The following is a 27,658-nucleotide window of genomic DNA, read 5'->3' on the forward strand; positions in this document are numbered from 1 at the left end:
TCAGTTTACTACAACTTCATTCATTCGGAGCTATGTTCACGACCGTTTCCATGCCGAATCGCCCGGGCATTGCCCTTTCATTATTGAGTTTCCGAACGCAGTCTCGCTGACTGAACGAACATGGCGTCTCGCGTATTAACGTAGCGGTCCCGTGTTCTCTGCTCCGGATTTTTTACAATATTTTGTGGAATTTTGTGTGAAAATGTGATTAGCATGAATTAAAGTTTCTAGTGCAGTGTGGTTTCAGTGCATCCCAACATGTGGCGGAACGGGTTGTGTACATTTGGGCCGAGAAACTGGATTTTCTTGCTCGCCGCGGCTGTCCATTTGTTTACATATGTTCAAGGTGGGTGCCTTTCCGATAAATATGCTGTTTTATACCGAATCAATACTTTTACCATGCCGATACACGAGTCGGCGACCTCTGTACGGCCAAAAAATTATACTAAAGTGGCCCTAAAGTATGAAATTTACGCTCGACGTTCGGGTCCTTACACCCACTCAGTTTTCAATTTTTATATGTTTGTTTATTCATTAGCAGGATATTTGCGTCCCCGTTAATGCTTTTATAGGCGTAGTAGATTACGGGAGCGCTTCTACTAGCGGGTGATGCATGTGGGGCTGTCTCGTGGTTATATTTACGGCAGTTCAGGGCTCTGAAGACGTCCTAATGCGTTTGTCTTCAGTAATTCAAGCCCGCGGTCGCCACAAAGACGGTAATTTACTTCCTTTCTAGTTAATTAACAGTATTGAATGATATGTGGATGTTCAGAAGGAAATGGACTGTCTTATTGGACTTTAAAACTGTTTATGGACTGTTTAAAGAGTTATTTGTTTAATGTGGTGTGTAAATATGTAGTTAAGATAGAGTTGAAATGAAGTTTAAGTTCGTTTAACTAGATTTAAAAGTTTCTTAGTTAAAGGTACAATAATAAAATGTTTCCATAAGTTACTTCCTTCTTACACAAATGAGCCAGTCAGGAAATCGCTTAAACCTATCAAAAAACTCTTACTATTACCAAGCACCACAATGTAATAATATATACTGAAGATAAGTTGCAGGGCTGGTCGGTAAACAAATTATATCCCCCATAATTTTTCAATAGTTAGTGTTGAAGTTAGTTGTTATCTAAGGAATAAAGGTACCATCAGTTATTCTCCAGAAAATTGTTTAGTTCAGTTATATGCTTACTGAAAAATCTGCTGTCCCAATGTTTGAAACTGCAGGCCTAATCCGGCTCAAACAGCCAGATTAGGGCTGCTGAACCATTTAAGTGATCAATCATAAATTTTTGATTAGTATACTTAGGGCGTCTTGCATAAAAAAGTTAAATAAAATTAAATAGTTTGTCTCTTGCTCTGACAGTATAATGTCTGAGCAAGAGGTCATAGATTTAATTTTGATTAACTTTGTTGTGCAAGACACCCTTAGTGTTAATGTGTGTGTTTTGTATTAAAATTTTAATAAACAATAATACATCAAATGTAAATATTTACACCTCTGCCTACCCCGCAAGGGAGTACATTAGTACAAGGCGTAAGTGTGTGTGTGTGTAAATATTTAAAAATTAACATAGATTTTTAAGAAAAATGTGAATTTAAAAAATCTAGAGCAACTTAGTGTAACTGATTAGTAATCTCTGACCTAACATCCTTAGTTACTTCAAGCGCATTATACAATACATCACAATACAAAGTTTATCAAAGAAAAAATAGTATTCAATTTGATAATTTTACACAACTCTTTCACTGAACAAGTTCTTTTACAAACATAGTTTGCTCCTATAAACATTTCAAACTGTAGAGAGTGCTATGAGTAATTTGAATTTCATATTATATTTATTTAGGGGCCTATCAAAAACAATATTTATGTCTATACATATCTCTAAAAAGCGAACCCCCAAAAATTTTATAATATGTAGGTACCTATATCATATTAAAGAACTCTATGTAAAATGCACTACATAATTGAATACCTACATAAGCATCTAAATTCTACTGAACACTTTAAACCTAACCATTACTAACTCCAACATTTCTTCTTCCCACTCCATCGCGCCACTCCACCCCCCACGCAATAACAACCGAGGCACGTAGCAATCCAAGGACGCTTAGTTTTACTTACCAGCTAAGTGCACTTGACGAGTATTGGCGCCGATACGGCTTATTAGGGTCAAATACCTTAGATTAACAATATACGATTAAGATGGTTTGTCTGAAAAACTAGGCAATAAACTGTACGTCTAGTACAGGTTTGATAGATTGTCGAAAACTAAAAAAGTTTCAGTTTTCTCGCATACAAACTGGCGCCTCTAGAGGAAACTATCATGAAACTTTTGACAGAAAAGTATGCAGGTGACAGAAGAAAACCAAAACTTGTTTCGTTTACGTAAATTGCAAAAACTCGTACTAGAGGCCCTGTCCGAATTTCGTATACTGTCATATAGTTTTAATAATATAATAAATAAAGTCACAAATCTTCTAACAGAACTTACAAAAAAAAAGGGGTCAGTGGTAATGGTAAGTGTGGTAGTGTGTTATTTGTCGCGGCGTTCCTTTTGCGCTGACACTCCATCTTGTTGGTATATTGTTAGTCTAAGGGTCAAATACCCGCCGATCTCGTAACTCGCTGTAATGGCGACCTAATCTCGATTAAATGGAGTCGGTGCTGCTTCGATTAGATTCTGACCAAAAAGGAGTTGGTCAAAGAATGTGGCGGCACTAGGTGTGACGGAAATCCCTGGGCCTCTACAGGTTTTGCAATTGAAGTTATTGAAGTAAACGAAAAATGTTTTGGTTTTCTTCTGTCATCTGCATACATTATCTGTCAAAAGCTTCATGAAAGTTTCCACTTGAGGCTCCACTTTGTATGCGAGAAAACGTTAACTTATTTAGTTTTCGACAAACTATGAAACTCGTACTAGACGCCCTGGTGTATAATTGGGGTTTAAAACATTTACTTAGTTCCTATTTTGCCGCATGCAAAGAGGTGTCCTGAAGTTTACGGATAACTATCATAATGTTTTCTCCAACCAGCCTGCAAGGGTGGAGATTATGACAATAACCCTACAGTCTTTCTATATTACAGGCTATCTAAGGACACTGTGGTCTAAATGCTATCTAGTACATTAAATTCTGGCTATAAATAGAAGAGAAATCGTAAAATGTAGGTACTTGATAGAGTTGGCACTATTCGTAACATAACACTTACACTTAAACGTTTATGTGATGAAAATTAACTGTACCTAGCTTACAAACGCTGAACAACCCTAACTTTGTAAGTTTTACTGTTCGGTTTATCAAGGTTACTCTACCTTTTAGGAGTCCGAAGTTTCAGGAAACTGCTGTGCTAACTACGACTCTATCTCGTTGTATTAAACGTGCCGATTTCATAACAGCTCTCATTCGTGACATTTTTCAAAGATAGGGCAACCTCCTCCTGACTTTTGACCTACAAGAAAATATATACGGGTTCGCTCCGTAGCAAGATATCCGACAAATCAGTCCAATAAATACGCTTACTCACTTACATGTGTCGGTAAGCAGGTAATGTTACACATACACATGGGAAGATTGTAGGGTCGTATGCAGTTGCAAGCTTTCAATACTCCCTGAGGCTAAGAATGTGGTTGTTTGCTAAATGTACTCTAGGTGAGCTAGAAGTAGAAGTATGTGTTAAAATCGACTATTGCTATGTAGATGTGTTGCACGCGAATGCTATCCCGGAAGTAAGTTTGAAAGTTGAAAAAAATACAGTAATAAAAATACTTTACCATCGAACCACTTCTCTTCTTTAGACTTACAAATGCAAAATCCTTATTGGTTTACAAACATTAGGTAAATACTCTATCAATATATTAAAGTACTTCCTAGGACCTACAACACTACAACTACCTACCATGTATTTTGTATCGTATCTTATAAAAACGTAACGTTATACCTCCATAACATCATCATTGAATGCGGACACAATATTATAGTTCCCCTAAACTACCCGAGAGCGTCAAGAATACATAATACAAAAGAAAAAACCGGCCAAGTGCGAGTCGGGCTCGCGCACAAAGGGTTCCGTAGCAGCAAATCAGTGTAAGCACAATAACTTAACCAAAATTACAGTTAAATCAACCTATCTCAAAAACTATAAGAGATACTTTGATCAAACCAAAAATCGTTGAAAGAGTTAATTAGCATGCATCACCTCTATTTTTTTTAGAATTTTATACCCCGTAGTTATAAAAATAGAGGGGGGGGGACATACTTTTTACGACTTTGAGAGCTGATATCTCAAAAACCGTTCACTTTAAGAAAAATGTTTTTTAGAAAACTTTATATCATTTTAAAAGACCTTTCCATTGATACCCCACACGGGTATGTACATCGAAAAAAAAAAATTCATCCCTCAGTTACATGTATGGGGGGCCCCACCCCCAATTCTTTTTTTTACTATTTAGTGTCATATTTTTGTAGCGGTTCATACAACACATATTCCCATCAAATTTCATCACTGTAGTACTTATAGTTTCCGAGTAAATCGGCTGTGACAGACGGACAGACGGACATGACGAAACTATAAGGGTTCCGTTTTTGCCATTTTGGCTACGGAACCCTAAAAAAGAGAATTTTCTATAAAAGCACGTGTTGCATTCTCGTCGTCACGAGCGGCTCGTAAATCAGGGTCGCGGGTTCGATTCCCGCCGCGGGCAAAAGAGCACGCGCGGCGGATACAGATTTTTTTTTTAAACTTTTTTTTGTTTTTAATTAACACGAGTGTGCATGCAAATCTTTGAGCCTGGGTGGCGAAGATAGTGTGGAATATGGATTTTCAAGTTTTTGTTTGGTAGCTTTGATCTTTAAAAAAATGTCAGTTGGTTTTTAAGTAAAATATTTTCATTTTCATTTCATCATCAACCGATAATCATCCACGGCTGGACATAGGCCTCTCCCGCGGAGCTCCACAACACTCGGTCCCCGGCCGTCCTCATCCAGCCACTACCGGCTACCCGCCTAAGGTCGTCTTTCCAGCAGACAGGAGGGCGTCCCGCGTTTCTCGTTTATAACACTAGACGTCAGAGTGTTGTGTCGCTCCTTCGTCTAGCTCTAGCAGTGGACGGTTACGGGTAGATTTTGTTATAATAGATGTAGAATGAGGACCTCCCACACTCACTATTCAATCGCGACGTGCTTCACTGATCTAATAACCATAACCCCGCTTTTGAAACTCTCTTTGGTTTGATTTGTAATCTTAAAGCGATTCACATAAGACTGATATTAAAATGGAGTACCTATATTAAGGTTTTGATTGTACTGTCTGTATGTTCGAAATGGATTTTAATGTAAACTTTACGTTCTAATGTTAATAATGGAATCATGATTTCTTTCAAATTGAATGTTTTCTGTGTGATATTTTTGATGTGAATGATTTAATTTACATTTGATACAGTAATTACTACTAAATACTCGGCGACCGAATGTACATTAAAGTCGGATAACTTGTGATTCTTGTGAACCACTTAGCTGATTTTGATTAAAAATGACTAAGAACAATTATAGGAGTAACATTATCTATGATTCGAAAAAAAAAAACTAAACGAACATCGGTGCTTCCGTTTGAGTGCTACGCTACCACAGACAGATATACAAACACACGTTTAACTTACAATACCCCTCTTTTTGCGTCACGGGTTAAAATCAGTTAAAATTGTCGCGACAAGCAAATCGCGTCCTAAGCGAATAAACAATTTTTACCCCCCATTCCCCTCCACACAATGCAGACACGAAGAGTTATTGCTAACAAGATAACAGCACAGATATCAACCAGCCGCGTAGCTCCACGGTCACTCTAGCTTACAAAATACTTGTGCCTTTGGGTTGTCTGGAAGATATCGTGTTTAGGCGATAAGTCCGCCCTTGTATACTAATTAAGATTAAATGTGTTCATGTTTTTATTGTATCACAATTTATTGAAAAGTACTTAAATCCTAACTAATATTATAAATGCTGTCTGTTACTCTTTCACGTCAAAACTACTGAACGGATTTGAATGAAATTTGTTATAATAGGTACATATGGTCTAAACCCTGAGAAAGAACATAGGCTACTTTTTATCCCGGAATTCCCACGGGAAAACGTTTTAAGGCGAAGCGAAGCTCGCGGTAACAGCTAGTAAATGAATAAAAATTAACAAGGAGCTGTTATGCAATTGTTACGCTTACGCTTAATACAACGAGATAGAGTCGCTACCGCATCACTCGAAACTTAGTTTTTCGTATAATAGAGTGACCCCGCGCCTGCGGTAGCTGTGGACGTGAATTATTCGAATGAACAACGCGCTAACGACAATTTTGGAAACGTCATTACGTGGCGGCCATTTTATTTTTTCCGCCCCTTTTCCCTGGCAGTGATTAGAGGAGAGTTTGGAGCCTTAACATTAATGAGTTTGATGGAACGTAGCTAAAAACGTGCTTTAAAGTCTTCTTCGTAAAAAGATTGGAATTATATGCCCTGGGTGTATGAAGCCTCCTGAAGGGGTAGCACAGGGCCCATTTAAGACGTGACAAAAGTTCTCCGTCGCGCTCGCTCATGAGGCTGTGCAATGTGAGTGAGCGCGATGCAAAACTTTTGTGACGTCCTTATTGCGCCTCGTGCTAGCCCTTCAGGAGTGATATATATATATTACAACATGTACTATACATATAATACATTAAATTATATCACCTGTTCCTGATATACGGTGACAAACCCCTAGTATCTTCTTTTCTTAGAATAATATTCATATCTGTTGGGTGTTTTATATTTTTACTATCTCATATCCTTTATATCTACGGAATGGTGGAAAACTGCTGTGCTGACTTCATTATTTATATTAAAACGACATAATCGACCAGCCAGTGTAAAACTCTGCGCCGGATAAAATTATTTCATTTCATTCATATTCATAACTTATTATATCAAAATGTAACGTTATGGTTTTTAAACTTGATAGTGAATTTGATGCAATTTCAAATACATATATAACAAAACTACAAAACTGATTTATTTATAGACACAAATGTTTCAGTCTAAAAATATTGCAGGAAAATTCTTTAAAAGGAAATCCAAAGCCGCATTTCCAATAATACGTAGCACTGTGAAAACAGTAAATAGCGCTTTTCTTCCTCAAGGACAGTAAATAAATAGAGAAGTGATAAGAGTGATCAGTGTTGGTTCACTTTCTCTAGTTATACAACTAGTTAAGTAAAACTCTTTATTTTAGGATCTTTTATTAGAAGTATAGGAAGTCTTATATAGTAGGCAAGAAACACAACCATACCGCGATGTAGCATGTTTGACACCAGCGCCATCTAGTGAGAATCACTCTTAAAAAATTCTTTAATGAAAAAACATTCGATCATTTTGGGTCAAGATCCCAATAATAAAGCGAATCATTGACTATGGTAATGATATTTGCTATCCAGGACCCTCTTACGTTGGCTTTAGTGGCTGGATGAGGGAGGCCGAATGTTGTGGCGCTTCTTGGGAGAGGACCTATATGTCCAGCAGTGGACGATTACGGGTTGATGAAGTATAATCATTACACTCCCAGAGTGTTTTCTATTGGGCTACAGCCGGCACACTCCGAACATATAAAGGAAGAAAAGTAACTGACGAATCCTTTCACCACTATAGCATTACCTTAGTGAAAATCTAACTGCGCAAAATGCTTACCATGTAGGTACACAAGGATCATTTAGTTGCCATATCCACAACATCTTTTTCTTCTTCAACTTCTTATTTTTTTCGTAATCTATTATAGCTTTCGGGTCTTCATTTTCGCCCTCAGAACCTAAGGCCTAGGCCATTCAACTTGAGCACATCTCCTCTCCCAGATGTCCCTAGTCCCTGGCAGCCACTCCAGTAGGACCCCGTGGCCTGTAGGCGCACGGTTATTATTAGAAATGCCATTAGGACGCGCCGCGCCGGGTAGGCAGACGTGACCGGGGTGGCGAGCGGGCGCCGCATTGACTCACAGCTATCGCGATCGCGTTCTTCAACTTAGCGAGTCAGTGACAAATAGGACTAGACCGGCGGCCGCGGCTTGTGTCTGTTATCGACGATGATAAACCGTATTTATGGTGAATCGCGATATAGTCACGCTTATCTACCTCGATAACGAACCCGTGAAGTGGCAGGATTAGTCACCGCGGTGAAAGGATTAGCCAGTTAGTTTAGTTTATCATATGTCTGCCCAGGTTGCGTAGGAAATAAAATAAGATACAGTTGATAATTTTTTATTTTATTATATACCTATAAATCAAGGAGGCAGATTTAATGCACCTATACGATGGCTATTTTCCAAAATGATGTAGGTATGTTGCAAGTTTTACATTTGTTGATCTTAAATGATCGATATAGATGCAACTATGTGACAATAAGGGTCCGCACAGTCAGCAGAAATATCAGGACAATGATGACTCGGATTCGGCCATTTTACGGAAGCCAAAGTGGGTGTTTGTTTATGTTATGTCCCTTCATTCTGTCTCGTTGTCTTGCTCGTAACAAGACACCGTATGTTTACCCTAAGCGCATTTTACTCATAACAAAACGTTCGTACGGTTCGCGACCTAACACGTTAGTACAAAATAAACATAAAGCGGAAATTGTCGGCGACCGAATGGCGTAGTGGTTAGTGACCCTGACTACTGAGCCGAAGGTCCCGGGTTCGATTCCCGGCTGGGGCAGATATTTGTTTAAACACAGATATTTGTTCTCGGGTCTTGGGTGTTGATATTTATATTTAGTATCTATCTATCTATGTATTTGTGTAGATATATCAGCTGTCCGACACCCATAACACAGGTTCTGCCTAGCTTGGGGTCGGATGGCCGTGTGTGAGATGTCTCCACATATTATTATTGTCATGTTCTAGTATGAGTCGATCAATAAAGAAGAATCTGTGCTACTGGTGGACAAATTCAAGCAGTCATATTTGGGGACATCTGACACACAGCCGTTAGATTTATATCTGACTAAGCATAATTATAGTCTGTAATATAATTATGTAGGTAGCGGACAGCAAACATCCTTATTCAAATACACAGATTAATACGTGTGGATACCTATAGCTACTTACAACATCCAGACACAAGGCAAACACACGTTCTCATTCCACGAATGTTTAAATGAAAGCCGTGGGCGGGATTCGGTGGCCTTGTCATCCGGAAGCAAGTTCGCTACCACCTGAGCTAAGGTCTGTTTTTTAATCTCAGATACTAAATTGACAGATTCTGAACGGCTCATCAACAGTCAATTGTCTCGCCATCAGCCAACGTACAATCGCGGGACAATCGACTTTGGATGAACCGTTCAGAATCTGTCAATTTAGTATCTGAGATTAGAATTCAGGTATTAACAGTGTCCTCACTTTCCCGGGACACATTAGAAGCCGGTAGTCGTCCGGCTTATCTCCATGGTCCTTCAGTAACTCGCCACTGGGGGGTTACTCTATACTGACGAAAAATTACCGAACGAGAGCTGTCGTGCAATCGGCATGTTTAATACAACGAGACAGAGTCGTGGCTCGCGCAGCAGAGCTCCGACACTACGTTTTTGTCATATAGAGTGACTCCCTCGTCCTACCCTCGTCTGTAATTGCAGGCTATTAGAAAACAATTTCAAGCACTGACATTACCATACCGAGCCTGCTTAATGAGAACAGGTTCCAGAACACTAAGAAATCTATCGCTGCATAAGTTATAGGAGGTCTATTTAGTTTCATCAAAAGACTAAGCCCATATACATAAAAAAAAGTTATTGGACATTTTAGCTATTGAACTGTCCCTCTCCGTCAAAGAACAATTTGTTCTGAGTTGTGTCCCTCTCTAATTCAGGACAAAACAGTTCAATAGCTAAAACGTCCTATCTATCCTATAACTTTTCTACGAATAAGGGGGATAGCGTCCAGTGTTCACATATAAAACATTACCTAAACATACTTAAGGCTGTTACTACAGCTAATTTGAGCCGGCAGGTATAACAACCATATCTTCTCAAGGGCGTTTTTTTTTTATTTACAGGAGTCAGTCCTTGTTTTGACAACGATTTTCAGATTCAAATTGTATTAAATTTGTCACTAATAACTTCGTAAATGTTGCTTCGTTATGACTTCATGATAGGGCCCCTTATCCTAGTAACAAGCAAGCCTTAAATAAAAGTTGCAAGCGCAGATGAAGTTGCTTCCAAAGACTGGTAGCTGATAGTCGATAAATGTGCACAGATTATTAATCCAGTCATTACAATCTTGGATCGCTATCTTTTAATGGTTTTAACGACAGGCAGTATCCGCTAGATTCAATGATCGATTAGGTATTGGTTTTGTACTAGTTTACCTACAGCCTCCTAGAGTTATCACAGTAGCGCTCTCGTTTTAACCGACTTCGAAAAAGGAGGTGGTTCTCAATTCGTCTGTATGTTTTTTAATAATTTTTTTTATCGTAAGCTAGATGTTTCCCTCTAGTGCTTAGACTGCCACGCATCATCGTGTCCAAAAAACTAAACTTGTAAGTACACAACACACAGAAAACGCACCTATACTTAATTTTTTCATACTTGGTATAAAACTGGTCTAACAATCTTATAGATAGATGTACTTTCTACATAGATTTTAGATGTTTCTTTGCTCGTGAGTTTATTATATTATACTTATGTAGGCTACACTAAATGTATAGTTAGGTACACATAAACTGCTAATCACACTCCTTTCGCATCTACAACAAACAAGAATCCATGACAAAACAACACAAAAAAGTGACGCTTCAATTCCCAGTAATCGGACGACATGTCTCATAAAAAGCCTCCTCGTTATGTCCTCGCGTCGTGTAGCACATTAGCGACAGAAGGCGACAGTCGCCGCTCGTGGGACGGACGCCTAAAGTATAAAATTAACGCTTCGTCCATCAATTAAAGCTGATGTAAGGGCGCGTCCACATTAGAATCAACATTAGTAACTGTTGGAATTTATTTCGCATCACTTTTTTTTTGAGTTGGCGGGGGGGGGTCGGTAGAGTAAAATACAATGCTTTAAGTTCAGGAAACTTAAAGAAACATGAAGTTTCAGAAGGTTGTTTGCAAACGGGGTGTTTAATGCATCGAAGAGTGTATGTGGTTATAGTTTATAGCTGTACTCAGTAACTCACAATACAATACAACTTTATTGAAAAAAACACACAACATTAAATAACAAAAAAAGAGTAAGCACAATATGCGGCCTTATCGCTAAAAGCGATCTCTTCCAGGCAACCTTTGGGTGAATGAAAGACTTTTGGAGTAGAAGAGGAAGCTGTAAACGTATTGCATATAAATAAAAGTACTAGTGATATTTAACTTAGTAGGGTCGTAAGATAAAGTCAACTTTTATTGAAGTGTTCTACTTTGTGTTCTCATGAACAAACATGCACTTGTTTTCGCACCAACTAACCATTATCATTTCTTTCCTTACAGGTAACTTCATCACCCAGGGTACCTGTTAGCCGATTCTGTTCGTAATGTAAACGCACCCTAACACCGCAAGTACAACCTGTTTGCTCCGAGATAAGTATCGAGCGAGCACGATGAAGAAATGCGAGTCCTGCCTTAGATTAACAATATACGAACTAGATGGTACGTCACATACAAAAACAAAGCAAAAAACTGTCCGCATTTGTTAACTGTAAAACCGTTTGAAATAAATATGTGGGGACATCTCACACACGGCCATCCGACCCCTAGCTAGGCAGAGCCTGTGTTATGGGTGTCGGACAACTGATATATCTACACAAATATACATAGATAGATACATCCTAAATATAAATATCAACACCCAAGACCCGAGTACAAATATCTGTCTTTAAACTAATATCTGTCCCACCTGCGAATCGAACCTGTAATATAATATAATCGAACCACTACGCCATTCGACCGTCTTGACCGTTTTAACTACAACGGTTGTGATTACGACAATTATTGTACTAATTAATAAAGTCACTAATCTTCTAACGGAACTAATTCAAAATAAGAGCTCAGTAAAGCAATATTCTATTCTATTCTATTCTCAGTGGTAGAAATGGGGTTTTATATGCCGAGACATTTCTTTTGTTCTGACACTCCATCTAAGTCGTATTAAAGCATCGTTGAGTCCTGCAGATAGAATCTAGAATCTGGTTCTACCTTTTTTGGCATAAGATTTTTTTGCCTAATCTCGTATTGCATAGTAACGTTTGGTCAAAGTCTCGTTACGCCGAAAATCGTATGGCATAAATCTCGTTTAGTAAAAAGTTATTTCGCATAACATTGTTTAGCCTAATAATGGTATGGCCAAATCTTGAATAGCCTAATAATGCTATGGCATAGGTTTATACAAAGTAATAATATTCGTTTGGCTTTAACTTTGACGGAGCGTCTCCCTACATAGCGCAAACTGGTGCCTTGTATTGTTTCCGCTGTTTGGAAAACGCTCCGCTCCGCTTCGCTGCGCTCCGCTCCGCTTCGCTGCGCTCCGCTCCGCTTCGCTGCGCTCCGCTTTGGTTTTGATGAACATGTGCAGTTGTGCACCTAACACGCTCCTCCTCGCTTTGCTCGTCATCGCACCTATTTTTAGGTTTCGATCTCATGTGGTTTGTAATAATTATATTGGTCGTTAACTTTCGTTTTTTTGATCATACAATATCGTGATTTTCGGGATGTAGGAGAAAAATAACACAATTAGTACATTTACTACATACTTAATATATTATTTATTAAGATAACATTAGGAGAAACAAGATTATACATAGGTATAGACGAACATAAATTTGAGCAAACGAAACTTAGGTGTTTAAAGATTGTGCCTAAAGAGTTTTAGACGAAACGAGCCTTATGCCACATAAGTCTTGGCAAAGTGATGGTTCGGCCAAAAAAGTTTAGACCATACGAGTTATGCGAAATGAGTTTTGGTCAATAAAGATTATGCCAGATGAGCGGAACCCCTAGAATCTAGATCTGTCTTAAGCTCTAAAAAATATATTATAAGACCAGTGTTGCTACCGTTTTACTGACCGCAGTGTAAACATGTGTCTTGTCTGTTTGAATGTCGTTCTGTAGTCATGTTTAGAATTTAGTATTTCATTGAATTTTTGAAATTCTGGAGTGGAGACTACTTTCAAATTTCTATTTTTTTTTACCTATTCTAACCCAACCCGTCAAAATTTATGAGGCGTTCATTTAAATAAGTTAACATAGGTACCTACCTACCTATTTTGCAGTATTTTTTATTTTATTTTATTTTAAGTAATAATAATATATTTAAATTATAGTAACGTGAGATGCTATTGTAATATAATAAGCGTTATTTTATTTTATCATAATTATGCGAGTACTTACTAATTATATTTCATACTGACCTTACTCAACAATTTCGAAAATTACACCCTCTTAAGAATATTTTAAAACTTACAATCACAAATCGACACTATTGCAAGCGGTAATGGGTCTATAATTGTACCCGCCAGTTTTAAGATATCGTGCTAATAATTTATGGCCTAAGAAAGAAGAAAAACCGGCCAAGTGCGAGTCGGGCTCGCGCACAAAGGGTTCCGTAGTTAAATCAACCTATCTCAAAAACTATAAGAGATACTTTGATCAAACCAAAAATCGTTGAAAGAGTTAATTAGCATGCATCACCTCTATTTTTTTTAGAATTTTATACCCCGTAGTTATAAAAATAGAGGGGGGGGGACATACTTTTTACGACTTTGAGAGCTGATATCTCAAAAACCGTTCACTTTAAGAAAAATGTTTTTTAGAAAACTTTATATCATTTTAAAAGACCTTTCCATTGATACCCCACACGGGTATGTACATCGAAAAAAAAAATTTCATCCCTCAGTTACATGTATGGGGGGCCCCACCCCCAATTCTTTTTTTTACTATTTAGTGTCATATTTTTGTAGCGGTTCATACAACACATATTCCCATCAAATTTCATCACTGTAGTACTTATAGTTTCCGAGTAAATCGGCTGTGACAGACGGACAGACGGACAGACGGACATGACGAAACTATAAGGGTTCCGTTTTTGCCATTTTGGCTACGGAACCCTAAAAAGGGCTGTTTATAAAATACAGGGTGATTCTTTCGTAGGAGCATATCTGGAAGTATGTTACAGAGCTCTTCATTCTGAACAACTTTTGTTATGATGACCAGAGAGTGGTCATACACAGTGTCACGTAAACAACCATTTTTTTATGGGGAAGGATCTTTTTTTTTCGTTATATCCCAAGGTCATTATAACAAAAGTTGTTCAGAATGAAGAGCTCTGTAACATACTTCGGGATGTGCACCTACGAAAGAATCACCCTGTATATTCCCACCACGGTAAGACGTTGTTGGTCTTGTAATAAGTATAGAGTTATATTATGCTTGTACTGGTTAAACAGACGTGAACAAGTTAAAACTAAAATAATAAGATATTGCCCCTGTATTTGTGGCCACTAGGTATTAAATTATAAATCGTAGGTACTTATTAGAGTTTTGACGGCTTGGAAAGTTTTTTTTCTTCATGCAGCCTAGGTGCTTGTTCACGAAACTGCGATGCGACGTCACATAGCAAAAAACTGCGACAGTAATTAAGCATTTCTAAAACAGTAGAAAAATCTTCCAAAACAGTTGCAGTTTTTGCGATGCGACGTCGCACCGCAGTTTTATGTACACGCCCTTAAAAATGATGTGTCGCAGCCGGGAATCAAATGCGGGCCTAAAAGCATTCTGTAAAAAGGCTGTAAAACTGAACCTTTTCCTGCAATGTTAACTCTCTGCAAAGTAGCCTATTTCGAAAAATATAATATTTCATCCTTCTTTTGTCGTAATCACTCAGTCCTTCTGTCACTTATTTCGGACCCCTTGAGAGAGGCTGCTCTAGCTACACATAATACTTACTAAGTTTCGGAGAGCAAGGGGCCACTCTAGTACACAATAATTAGGCTTAGGAGAGCTGGTACTAGGCTAACCACTGCTGTATATTTTGTTGTAATAAAGCTCGTCTGCTCTCATTTTAAGTTGTTACAAAGTTTACCTGCAGTTTTATAATATTGATGGATCCCAATATTTAGCATGTGTTGTAGCCTTCGCCTTAGAAAGACATGGTGTATTTTTGTCAAAACCATTTTTCTTTCTCTCTTTCCCGCGTCAAGCCAGAGTTCCCCCAATTCTCTCAACTCCCAACTCACGTACAATTCGTCGGCGGGTTTTTAATAAAACCCTCCTCATCCCTACTCCAGCCATGGAGGTACCCTCCAGTGTTACAACGAGTGGACGCCGCCGCCGTCCGGCTGGACTTTTATTGACTGTTATAAGTTTCGTTTTGTGTGCGGACGCCATTTTTAAACCCGCCGAGCGGAAACGTGGAAATTTTGGCAGTTGTATTTGAGTGGGTGACTGTGGAAAGGTAGTGTGACACGGATTTGCCGATTTAGTGATTTTTTGATTTTCAAAATGCTTTATAAAAATTATTTAACCGCCGATTTAGAAAGAATTCGATTAAGCTGTTCATTGACTTCGATACTATAGGCAGAAATTATGTATATTAAAAAAATAAATTTACATGAACATTCATAGAGTTGAATTTTAAACAAACAAATTAAGGTTTTCAATGACAGCTCTAAAATAAGAATTTCTGGCTTCAGAATCGTCATCATTGGGTGCCCAGCATCAGCAGCGGGAAACCAGCTATGTATAAATACGAAGAAATTTCAGTTTACTAAAATTGAAAAAAATCTAAACCTCAAATTCATAGAACGTATTGTAAATTTACAACAAGGTTCAAATTGACTTTGAAACACACGAGTTTCGACTCTTTACGTTAGTGAAAAAGTTGTTAATTTATTATTTATATTAATAAATAATATTTCCATTCTTCTTTCGTGTCAGTGAAATGCGATTTTTTATATTTGTCCAGACCAAAAAGAAGCAACTTTGATAGCATTCTGGTTGGCCTGGAGTAAGTCTTCCCGTGTGCAGGCGGAAGGGCACAGGGGACAGGAGAGTAAATGCTCCATAGTCTGGGGGGCGGTACCACGGTCGCATAGGTTGGTACCAACGGTATAGCCCCACTTACAGAGATTGTCCTTGCAGCAGCCTACCTCTGCTCGCAACCGATTTAGAGTCTTCCAGATGTGCCAGGGAAGACTGTTACCGGGAGCAAGTTTTTCCTCAAGAGGTAGGAAAGGATCCTGGGGCTGCTTTTCCTCCCAGAGCCTTAGCCTTGCGTTTTGTGGGTTTTCATCCGTTAAGGACACCTCACTATTTAGAAACGCTTTGCGGCTCTTAAGGCGGGAAGGTGCGGCAGTATGTGAGTAAAGTGGATGTCTGGAGTCGCATTCTTGTTTGGCTTTCTCAACAGAACATGCCACTTTACGCCGTATGCTAGGGGGTGCTATCCCAGCCAGAGAGTAGAGTTTGTGGAGCGGTGTCGGTTTGAGGCATCCCGTAACTATACGAACTGTGTCGTTAAGAGCAACATCTACTTCTCTAGCATGCGCGGACCTTGCCCATATGGGGCAGGCATATTCGGCAGCTGAGAAGCAGAGTGCTAAGCTACTTGTTCGTAGAACTTGCGGAGAGGCGCCCCAGCTGGTAGACGTAAGCCGTCGCAGAAGGTTGTTTCGGGAGCTGACTTTCTTCTTGGTGATTTGGCAGTGAGTTTTGTACGTGAGGGATCTATCCAGGGTCACTCCGAGGTATTTTGGTGACGAGCAGTGCTGGATTTTTACCCCTTCCCATGTCATGTCCAGCTCTCGATTTGCCTGTTGGTTGCGTAGGTGGAAAGCACATGACTGAGTTTTTGATGGGTTTGGCCTCAAAGCGTTTTGACTGTAGTAGTCACCCAGCTTCCGCAAAGCTGCAGTCAACGTGCCTTCCACTTCTTCGAACGTAGCTGCCTGCGATGCCAGTGCAAGGTCGTCAGCGTAGAGGAATCGAGCTGTTCCTGCATCGCGGGGCTGGTCGTTGGTATATATGTTAAAAAGAGTTGGCGCCAACACACTTCCCTGAGGCAATCCATTTCTCTGAGAGCGCCATCTACTTTTTTCCGAGTTAATGCAAACTTGGAAACGGCGGTTGTGGAGCATCTCACTTAAAAGTTTGACGAAGTTGTTATCGTTAGTGAGTGCACCGACCTTCACCAGTAGTCTCTTTATATTGACTGTGTCATAGGCGGCTGATAGGTCGACAAATACCACACCAGTCACCTTTCCAGTTTCAAAACCATCCTCAATGGATTGAGTCAAATTTAAGGTCTGACTGGTGCAGGACTTTCCTGGTCTAAAGCCAGCCTGTTCAGGTATAAGTTTTGGCTCTATTTCGCTTGTGAGACGGTTAAGCATGAGCCTTTCGATAATATTTCCATCTATCAATAGGTTTAAATTAGTCGTGCCTGGCAGAGCCTAATCTGCTTCATAACGATAGAGGGATTGTCTATTGTCCCTTTTGATTCGTTTATCATCATAATGAGCAATTTTCACAAAACAATGACGAATTTCGCATTACCATTTAATATTGCGCTCATTAAAATTCAACGATTAATATTATATTAGTAATGTCCCAATTGCCTTAATTTTACAGCGAACAAAGTGAATAGAGTTGGGAACCGAGATTATAATGTTGGAAATATGCTTAAAGCCACTGTCTAGTTCTTGTTCTAAAATAACCACATACCCACTTTACCTACTTATACAGAATGATACATAAAGGTATGGTAAGCCGAACGACTAAAGAGACGTCTACAAAAGTAGACTTGAATAACAATGGCAATAATTTGATCCAGCAATATACAGACAGAAACCTACATATGCAGCATGTTATAATACCTAAGCCCGAAAATTGAATCAGAGTTTCAAAATTCGCGAAAAATTAAAACTCATCCTCCATAGTAAAAAGTCACGTACCAACAAAGTTTCTATGGAAAAAGAATATTTATTTTGGCGAATTTATAATATTTCTGTTGATGTTAACCATCATCACATTGTTTGAGTCCCGACACCTCCAATCTTTCTCAATTGTGTCTGTCACTCCGTCACTCAGTCGCCCGTTAAATCCCGTCTTTGCTTCAGTTTTCCTCGGTATGTTTCCATTTTCTACGAAAATGATTACCTGTATAACAATTTTTATATTGTATATGTTGTGTGCTTCTCTGAAAGTAATTAATTCTGAAATTTGCAACCCTGAAAACATTATACTCCTGGTGGTCGAAAAGCTGCAAAATTATGGCTCCCCAATATGCAGCCACTGAAACTCCAAAGTAAAATGAAGTATTTTATTCGTTATATGTACATAGGTTTAGTTTGTATAATATATAGGTAGTTTAGTTTGTAACATTCTTTATTATTAGGCTTAAGTTACTATTTAATAATAATGTATTGTAATCCTGTTAATAAAATGAATATACCTTTTATTCGTTGTAAAATTTCAGTTAAATAATTCTAATGGTAGCTTGTTATAGATTTTGGGTGCTAGGTACTTACTGGTTCTTTGTCCATAGTAATTAGTATGTTTGTAACTTTCATTAAGAAAACATTCTAGACAAAAGTCAAGTAAACTACTCACAAATACATAATATACATATATATATTTTATGCTCACGACTGCAATCCCTTAAGAAGTAGTTAGGGGTGACTTGCAATGCAAGCGAGTCACCCGCTTTTCGCTGCACATTATTGTACTCACCTGAAACTACACCCGGTTCTGAAAAAGGCCTCTATCATTGAAAAGGCTAATTAGTTTTATTGTTTATTGTTGTTATTAAGTATGTTAATATTTTGCTAAATTAACTTTATTTTATTGGAAATATGCTAAATAACACGTTAATCCACTGCACGTTCGAACCAGCCCTAGTCGACATAAACACAGACTCGGCAGTTCAAAAAGAGTGCTGCTAATGGGCCATGAATATCATATTAATAACTCCGCTGCAATTCTATTATACCCCCGAAAGGGGGGGAGGGTAAGGTTGTTAACTTACATTTCAAACGGTCCCTATAGATGTGAACTCCGCTTGATATCTACATTGATATACAGCGATACGGTTCTTGGGACCTTTGGTTCACAGTGTGTGTAATGTGTGTATACCTACACCGAATAAATACTTTTTATCTTATCTTATGTCATCAGGCCATGTAGCACGGGGAACTCTTAAGACGTGACAAAAGTTCTCCATCGCACTCGCTCTTGAGGCTGTGCGATGTGAGTGAGCGCGATGCAAAACTGTTGTCACGTCTTAAATGCGCCCCGTACTAGCCCTTCTGTTGAAACATAGGTACATTTCAGTTTAAAGAAGCGTAAAATTAAAAGCTCTCATCTCATGTCGAACCGTTTAGATCAGACTCTTACAAATGGGTATTCTTTAGTAACTTTAGTTTATAAATCTACCACAAGACGTGGCAAATAGATTTTGATTGTAATCCAACGTGAACTCGTAAATGAATTTCTTTGAATTAATGAATTAACCACATACTAGTAACACTTTATAAAATGTTACTGTTCCTATTTGGAACTAATAACCAAACAAATACGTCTGAAATTAACAAACATATCTAATTTCCCCACACAGTAGACTGCAGCTGAATCCGGAACCGCGCAGTCTAAAGTTTTAGCCAAACGAGTGATTATTTCATTAATTTATTTCATCAGTAATGCTGGGCTGGTTTAGACAGGGTTTAATGGAGTTCCGGTTTAAGGTTTAGAAGCCAGATAGAAAACCTACCTACGATTTTATATACCTAATTTGTATCCCGGTATCCACAAAGAAACGTAAATAAATTATTGTATTTTAAGATCACCGCACATAAGCGTAACGGTAAGGGATCGCCTATTTTTTATGTCAACCAGTAGAACGCGATCTTGCGAACGCCCGTTTGACAGAAAAAAAGGCGATCCATTTACATATAACTCCTAAACTACTAAAAATTGCTGAACATACATGGGGGTGATTTGGCTACCCCTTGACCTAAGGAATCAAACATTTCTCTGGACGTCACTCTTTGGGCCACCCTGTATACTCCGGTATTGTCGTTTGAACTACTTAGGAATCATTTTACTGTTAGGTATATGTGTCTGTATTTGTGGCAGAATCTATCATTGATGCACAAATCCAGGGGTGGCCAAATGGTAAATCGACTTCCATAAGTCCAGTTGAGTCGCTAGGAACAGTGTCTTTTTTCAAAACCAAGATCAGGGGCTCCGATTTTTTTGATAATGTTTGTCATTTATTTTTCTACGCAAAATCGTATCTTCTCACAAAAATACTAGCGTAGTAAATGCGTACAACCTCCTCCTCTCAGCGGGGGCAGGGGCGCCCCGCCGCAGGTCGCCGCCATTTTGTACCGGAACCGGAAGTAAGTTGTTGCTCTATGTAAATGACATTTTGACGCGTCTGACTTGGAGACTTATGACTGCAAGCGTTGTTTTAGGTGGGATGTTTTCACACCGTGTTCATTGTAATCCGTCTTTTAAGTGTCAAAACAATGTTTAATGCCCACCTACCATGCCAGAAAGGTATGCCATGCCGTTTTACGGGTTATACTAGTTATTCAAAGTGACATAAATTATATGAATTTGTCATCGTGGCAATGCCATAATAGAAACAACTTGGAGAGGAAAATAGGGGGTTGCTCTTTAAAGTAGCTAACTTATTTTAAGCGCTGACATAACAGTGCCCTATTATTCAAGCATTATATTCTAAGAAGAGCAATTTTATCGAATTATGTCGGTAAATTATAATCATAAGGGTTGAGAGCCCCTGCGTCTTGGAACACTAGACCGTGCTGCGCAAACCACGACTCTATCTAGTTGAAATAAACGTATCAATTGCATGGCAGGTCTCGTTCATTTCTTGTCTAGGTAGAGTAACCCCGGTTTCGACTTCAAAAGGACTCGTAAGAGAGTCGCGTGGCGCCCGTGGCGGGAATATTAAATATTTTCACCAACCCCCTGCGTAATGGGAGTTATGGGGAAAGTATTTTATAGTTTTTAATAAAAGAGGGCTGCTGTAAGTTTGGCACGTGTGTCTGTGACCACTTTGCGGTACTTTCTTTGAGAGTTTAGAAGGGCGGGTTTTAAACTGTGATGTCGGTTGAAAAGTTTCCACTTGAGCGGATATAGCTTCTCAATGATAATAGAAATTTAAACGTACTTGAATATTGCAGACGGCGTGATTAAGCTAGTATTTTTCGTTTTGCAGCTATTTGAATTGAAACTTTTTCATTGCTTGTGAGTGTAGTTTTATTTCCACACATTCTAGATGACTGGCTGATAATCGCAACATTTCTAGGAAACCTACCTAAGTATTTCTCATTGAATTAAACGGCACTTCTTAAGTATTCTAAGCGCGTAACACAACAGAATGTCTGGTAATTTCGTCCGGAAGGGTTTAGAACCCTCGACCCTTTTCGTAAATCTTCACGCCCTGGCATTCACAGATAAATGTCCGTAAAGAAACCCCGGGTCTGTGAGTCGAGACATTTTAATAATTTGAGAGTGAAATTGTGCGCTGAACTAAGCTTCTCGAAAAGGGGATTAAAGTTTGACTTGCTGATAATATTATATCCATAAACGAAGTGAAAAACCCTCGGCAGTGGTGACACAGAAGAGCGTAAAACATAAACGGTTGAATCCTAACTAATAATATAAATGCGAAAGTAACTGTGTCTGTCTGTTACTCTTTCACGCCAAAACGACTGAACGGATTTGAATGTAATTTGGTATACAGATGGTCTAGACCCTGAGAAAGAACACAGGCTACTTTTTATCGAGGAAGTCCCACGGGAAAACTTTTTAAGGCGAAGCGAAGCTCGCGGGAACAGCTAGTTATGTATATTTCAGAACCATAGTTGTTAGTAGGTGTTATAATACTTAAACTGTAAAAGTAACAATCTATGATTGGAATATGTTAAAATTATACTGTGGTGAGGTTGATAACTCGTGTTTAGGTTTTTTTCTACCGAAAAATTTACAGAAATTTGTCGAATTTAACTCAACGGCATTCGGTAATTTGAATCTGAAATACTGAGAATTTAATAAACGATTCCGATTTCCCCTCGAACCCTTTAAAATGGACCCAAAAGTTTGTTTAGCACCCTCTCGCTCATAATCCGCTAACCTACCTACCAGTTGCACACCAAGGCTGGTTATTCCCCGAAAGTGTTCCGATAATTGCATATCGCCCGTGAGGTTTTCGGATGTTTTGTTCAAGGGAAATTGATTCGTAAACCCTGCTTCTCTTATGAAGGTTGTACGTACAGACATGGAATACATAAATTCGGCTCTTTGATGTCTCTAATTAGCTCTGTTACTGGCTTAAGCCTGCAGCGTTTTAAGGGGTACATTCAAAATTTAAAAAAAAATTTAGCGGGTCCGATTTATTGATCACTGGTATTTAGTCATAGCTACTCTTTTTTGGACAACATGGAGATTGGCAACCATAAAATATTGTTTATTTATTTATAGTATAAGCTGTGTACCTAATTTGTATTGTTATGTGTTTTTTCATGTTGTGTATTCTTGAAGGCGAATAAACTATTTCTTTCTTTCTTTCTTTTTTCCATACAGCCTGTTGCAAAAGTGTTGCTTTAGTAAGTCGAAAAGGGTGATTATCAATGACTATATCTGAATATCATTCTGAACATACGTATTTTATTCTAAAAATTTTGAAGAATCTACTCCCTATAATAGAAAACCACGTAAATTTCTGTGCTTTTTTTATTTTCTAAATAGCTGTTCCCGCGCGCTTCGCTTCGCCTTAAAAAGTTTTCCCGGGGGAATTCCGGGATAAAAAGTAGCCTATGTTCTTTCCCAGGGTCTAGACCGTATGTATACCAAATTTCATTCAAATCCGTTCAGTAGTTTTGGCGTGAAAGAGTAACAGACAGACAGACAGACAGACAGACACAGTTACTTTCGCATTTATAATATTAGTTAGGATTTGTTGAATTTAAGTTGCTTAGAAAAAGCCCCTGCTCCCCTTGGAGCGGTGGTAGCTCAGTCGGGTAAGCGCCCGCTTCTCACCCAAGAGATGCGGGTTCGAATCCCGGCGCTGACATGTACCAATGAGTTCTTTTAACTTAAGTACAATGTATACCATCGCTCTTACGGTGAAGGAAAACATCGTGAGGAAACCTACATATCTAGATTTAGCACATCTAGATATGTGAACCCACCAACCCGCAGTGGACCAGCGTGGTGGGAAATGGTCCAAGCTTTGGAAGGCAGTTTAGACCTTGGGGATATGCACAAAGGTTCCACTCGAGAGAGCCAGGTGCAGGTACTTACACCCCCACAGAGAATAGAATAGAATAGAAGCCCCTGTTCAACCTGTCAACCCCCTTTCGTTTGATCCATACTTTCACGGACAACCTGTAGATACAAGCAGTTTAAGCCCCAATTTCTCTATAGTCGGCTATCTAACCGACCAGGGTTCATCAATTATACGTCATCTCCATATAAAATTCTTGACAGATGTGTCAAAAGTCAACCACTAACACCTACCTGGTTATGCTCTAACCGGCTATGGAGAACTATTATACCGTTAATCGGTTCTTCGACAGATACGCTCGTTTCTCAGCTTCCCGTCACTAATAATAAAGTTGTCACGTGTTGTTTAGTTGCACAAAGGCTGTGCCCCTTTTCTCTTAATTTCTCAATTTAGATTATCTGTCTGCGCTTCGTTTAAGCGGCTGACTTCTTAGAGTAATAATATGCGAACACGATTGAGTGGCAATGCAAAAGAAAGTCTAGAACAATAACACCCCATTCCTACAAATAGGCTTTATAAAAAAAACCTACCACTGAGCTCTTATATTGATTTGGTTCGGAAGAAAAATTTGTGTCCTTATTTATTATTACAATGGTTGTTGGGTTGAACTTAAAACGATTTGACAGTAAACAAAAAGCGGTAATTTTTCTGCTTTGTTTTTGTATGTGACACAACATCTTGTTCGTATATCGTTAATCCTATTAATAGATATCGCTGATGTCCTTAAAATTGTCTTGATCACTGACTAAACGCCGCACTGTACAGAAATAGCATCAATAAGTTCGTCATCAAAAGAGATCAGTTCTAACTTCAACAACAAAACGCAAACCTAAACCCAACGAACAAAGCGACGCATCAATTCATAATTCACGACAAAGATTAAACACGATTATAGAACGATCCTAGATCTGTCTACCGAGATAATATCATCTCTGAGAGACGTCGAGTTATTTCCAACCCTAAACCCTGAAGGGTAAAGTATTTATTGCGTTAATGCGAAGGCGGGATCGAAGGACGGATTCCCACACAGAAATCTGAGTTAAATAAATGAAACAAAATACTTAGCTTTGTCGCGTGGTGCAAGGAGCGGGAATACAATTTTACTACTTAATATAAATGTATTAAACTCTCTTCCACCCAAAGGTTGTCTGGTAGAGTTTTCTCTATACTCTAAGCAATACGCCCGCCTTTTTGTACTGTTTTTCTTTTTGAGTATACTCTTATGTACCTACTTCTTTGTTTTTACAACATTAAATCATGTTTGAAAAGAAAAATACGAAGTGTTGGATCGCTTCAGTGCAACACTTGTATCACAATGAACATGAGATGAGATGGCTCCGGCTGATGCCAGCGCAGATCAGAGGCAGGTCTGACCACCGCGGGGCAGCGCGGGCGACGAGTGGACAATACTGGGCTTCTTCTTCTTCGTCTAGTGCCTCCCCACTACTGAAGGTTGGCGGTCAGCTCTGCATACTCCTCTCTATTCTTCGCCAAGCGCATCAGCTGTTCTACGCTGGCCATTCTCCTTGTTGCGTGTTAATAGTGCTCATTCCATTCCATTCCGAGCCCAGTGCGTGTTGGTGGACCCAACACTAGAAAGCTTGTGCTGAGAGAGTTGTCGGGTAAGTGGGCAGATGTTTCCAAGCTGCCCGAAGGTCTCTGACTAAGCTTAACGACTGCTGCCGAAAAAGCAACCGGGACCCACGGCTTAATGTGCCGTCCGAAGCACGGAAGCGGCCAGAGAAGAACCGCTTGAAATCGGTCACCAATCCAATGAGTGACTGTGCCATGTCTTGCTTATTTTCAATGATCAGCTATTTACGATCACTAAAGCTAGCTCGACTACGGACACTTTTAACCTAAACCTACTAAACAAGAAATAACTTTAGCCACCAATCAACTCCAAAGCGATCCAATATAGAGCCGCCATATTTCATTCCGGAACAAAGCAGTCAGCCGTAATGAAAAACGCGACACATCCGAAGCAGTCCAAACATAATATCGCCGGGTGTATTAGCGTCATTATGTGTTGGTGACGGTGACGGAAATAGGCTGATCGAGACGTGGTGGCTGGGCGTGGTTGTGTCTACAGAATAACCAAATTATCTCTAACTGACATCTTAAATAAGGGTATAACATTGAGTCTAAATACAGCACTTCTAAAAGCTACCCAGCAAGAAAGAATGAGCCGTTTTCCTTGACAGCTGTCAGTTGAGCTTTTGGGTAAGCCGATAGATGGCGTGAAAACGCAGTGTACCAACTGTCAAAAATTACATAGAAAGCAAAGAGTACTAAACTCAGAATAAGAACTCACTAGTTGTGATTAAATGTCGGGTGGTAGCGCGAGCCATCCTTCCGAGGCTCAGACTGTATGTGGCTTGGGATAGTGCTAAGTATTCTGTGAATAGTTCTACCCGCGCCGTCACGTAGTGTTCTTTTCTCTATGCGCGCCGTTTGAACGGGTGCTGCGTGCGAGAACTGATTTTCTATTTTTATTTATTGTATGATCCTAAATAAGATCCCAAAGAAATACTTACAAGACAAGATGAGAATGTGTGCCGTCGCAACTTGTAAAAATAAAGGACATCAACTCTATCTTCAGATTGGCAAGGGACCATGATCCATAGTCCTTAGGCATTATTACAGTATAGCAGTCACTATCACAAGAGTCACTATCTCAAGTGCACTAACTCTACAGTATCAAGGGAGGAGGAGCAGATAGCTCAACTACAACTCAATTTATACAGGAGAAACACAAGGAAATTGAGAAAACTTGAAAAGAACGGCTGTACGCACAATCGCACTGAACGCTGAAGCAACAGTGACATCGACATCATAGAGAAAATAATACTACAATTCTACCTACCTACGTCACTTTCACATTTCGTTAGCCTCACAGAATAACATATTGTGATCTGAGTGTGTTCTGAGGGTTTGAAAGTTGGTACGACCCCAGACAACGCCATCTATTTCTCCAAAAAGGAACTTTTTTTTTTTTTTAACAAACGCCTCATTCATTTGATGGTTACACAGAGTGTTGCAAAAAGGGTATGTTAAGCCGAAACCTACGTGTGCACTGTGCAGCACGTTAAATCTATACCTATCTATGCCCAAAAATGAAATCAGAATGTCAAATTTCGCGAAAAATCATTCTCCATCGTAGAAAATGAACAAAGTTTCTATGGAAAATGATTTAGTTTTTCGCGAATTTTGATTCCATTTCCGGGCTTAGATATAACATACGTAGGTTTCGGCTTATTATACCCTTTTTGCAAAAAAAATATACAATAAAGTTTTAAATTAAATAAGTAGGTATTATAGATAGATAGTACCTACATATCGTACATGCGTGTGAATACCTTCGCTACAATAATATAACCACCTGTAAATTTCCAAACAGAAGTTATTTAGTGGTGAATGTTCATGTTGTGTTCGTCCAAAGCAAATAGGTTGTGTGGTTGCCTCCACGCCTTGTTATCATGCGGGGCTCCGGTTCAAAGACAATATTGATCGAAATCGGTGCATTGCTCGCATCTGTGTACAGAGTGCTCTCGTGTTGAACTGCAACCTGCTGGCCCGGTAACTGATATACCTAGAACCTTAAGAAAGTTGCAACTAGAGATATAAGGGGACTGTGTTGTGTGCGAACTGCACGCGCTAGACAAAATTCTCAATTTTCTTGAATTTTCGAAATTCATAGTTTTAAATCTATTTAGTTAGACTCACCAGTTGTTTTGCTAAGATTTTTATGGTGTCGCTTTTTTCAAAGGGCTTCCGAAGGCAGTCCAAATAGCAGACATTTGTAGAACGTAGTTCTATTGGTTCTATAATAAAGGCTGTTTACAAATTCGGATACTGTATATACATATTATATGTATGTATGTTAGGTATATTATTACTTATATTTTATCGTTTCGGCTAGGAGTAAGCTGGAACCTCCTGACCATGGTGAAAACATTATTCAGATAAGTAAACGGATGATTGCCTAACATGCAATGTAATGCATAAGTGGTAAATGCCTCTAGGACAGACTCAATTCGTGCACCCTACTATCAAAATTATTTTTTTTACTAGTCCCTGTCAACGTCTCTGAAAAAGTAATTGAATTTATTATTACCTGAACTTCCTATCCCATGGAAGAAACAAGCCCCTACTCCCTCAGCTATTTATAGCGAACACGTACAGTGCCACAAACTTATCTGTTCCGGTGACGGCTCACGTAAATGTGTAATATTCCTTCATTCTATAACATTTTAAGTTTGCCTGTAGTGTTCATTCGCTCTTGTGGTTTCAAGAAACCCATCTAATCTATATCAATATATAATTCATTAGTAAATAATGAGATATAGATCAGTTTAGTTCGCTCTC

General features: G+C 39.0%; 1 protein-coding gene across 1 annotated transcript in view; it reads left to right on the forward strand.

The window, feature by feature from the left end:
* The first annotated feature begins 31 nt into the window (after window positions 1-31).
* Window positions 32-27,658, forward strand: part of LOC105392019 (neogenin) — a 135,112-nt gene continuing 107,485 nt past the window's right edge. Inside the window, exon 1 of the mRNA XM_048622425.1 lies at window positions 32-346. Within this exon, the coding sequence (XP_048478382.1) occupies window positions 259-346 (88 nt within the window). The 5' untranslated portion in view covers window positions 32-258. The remainder of the gene's footprint in view (window positions 347-27,658) is intronic.

The sequence above is a fragment of the Plutella xylostella genome, chromosome 2 (genome assembly GCF_932276165.1).
Source record: "Plutella xylostella chromosome 2, ilPluXylo3.1, whole genome shotgun sequence".
Taxonomy (NCBI): Eukaryota; Metazoa; Arthropoda; class Insecta; order Lepidoptera; family Plutellidae; genus Plutella; species Plutella xylostella.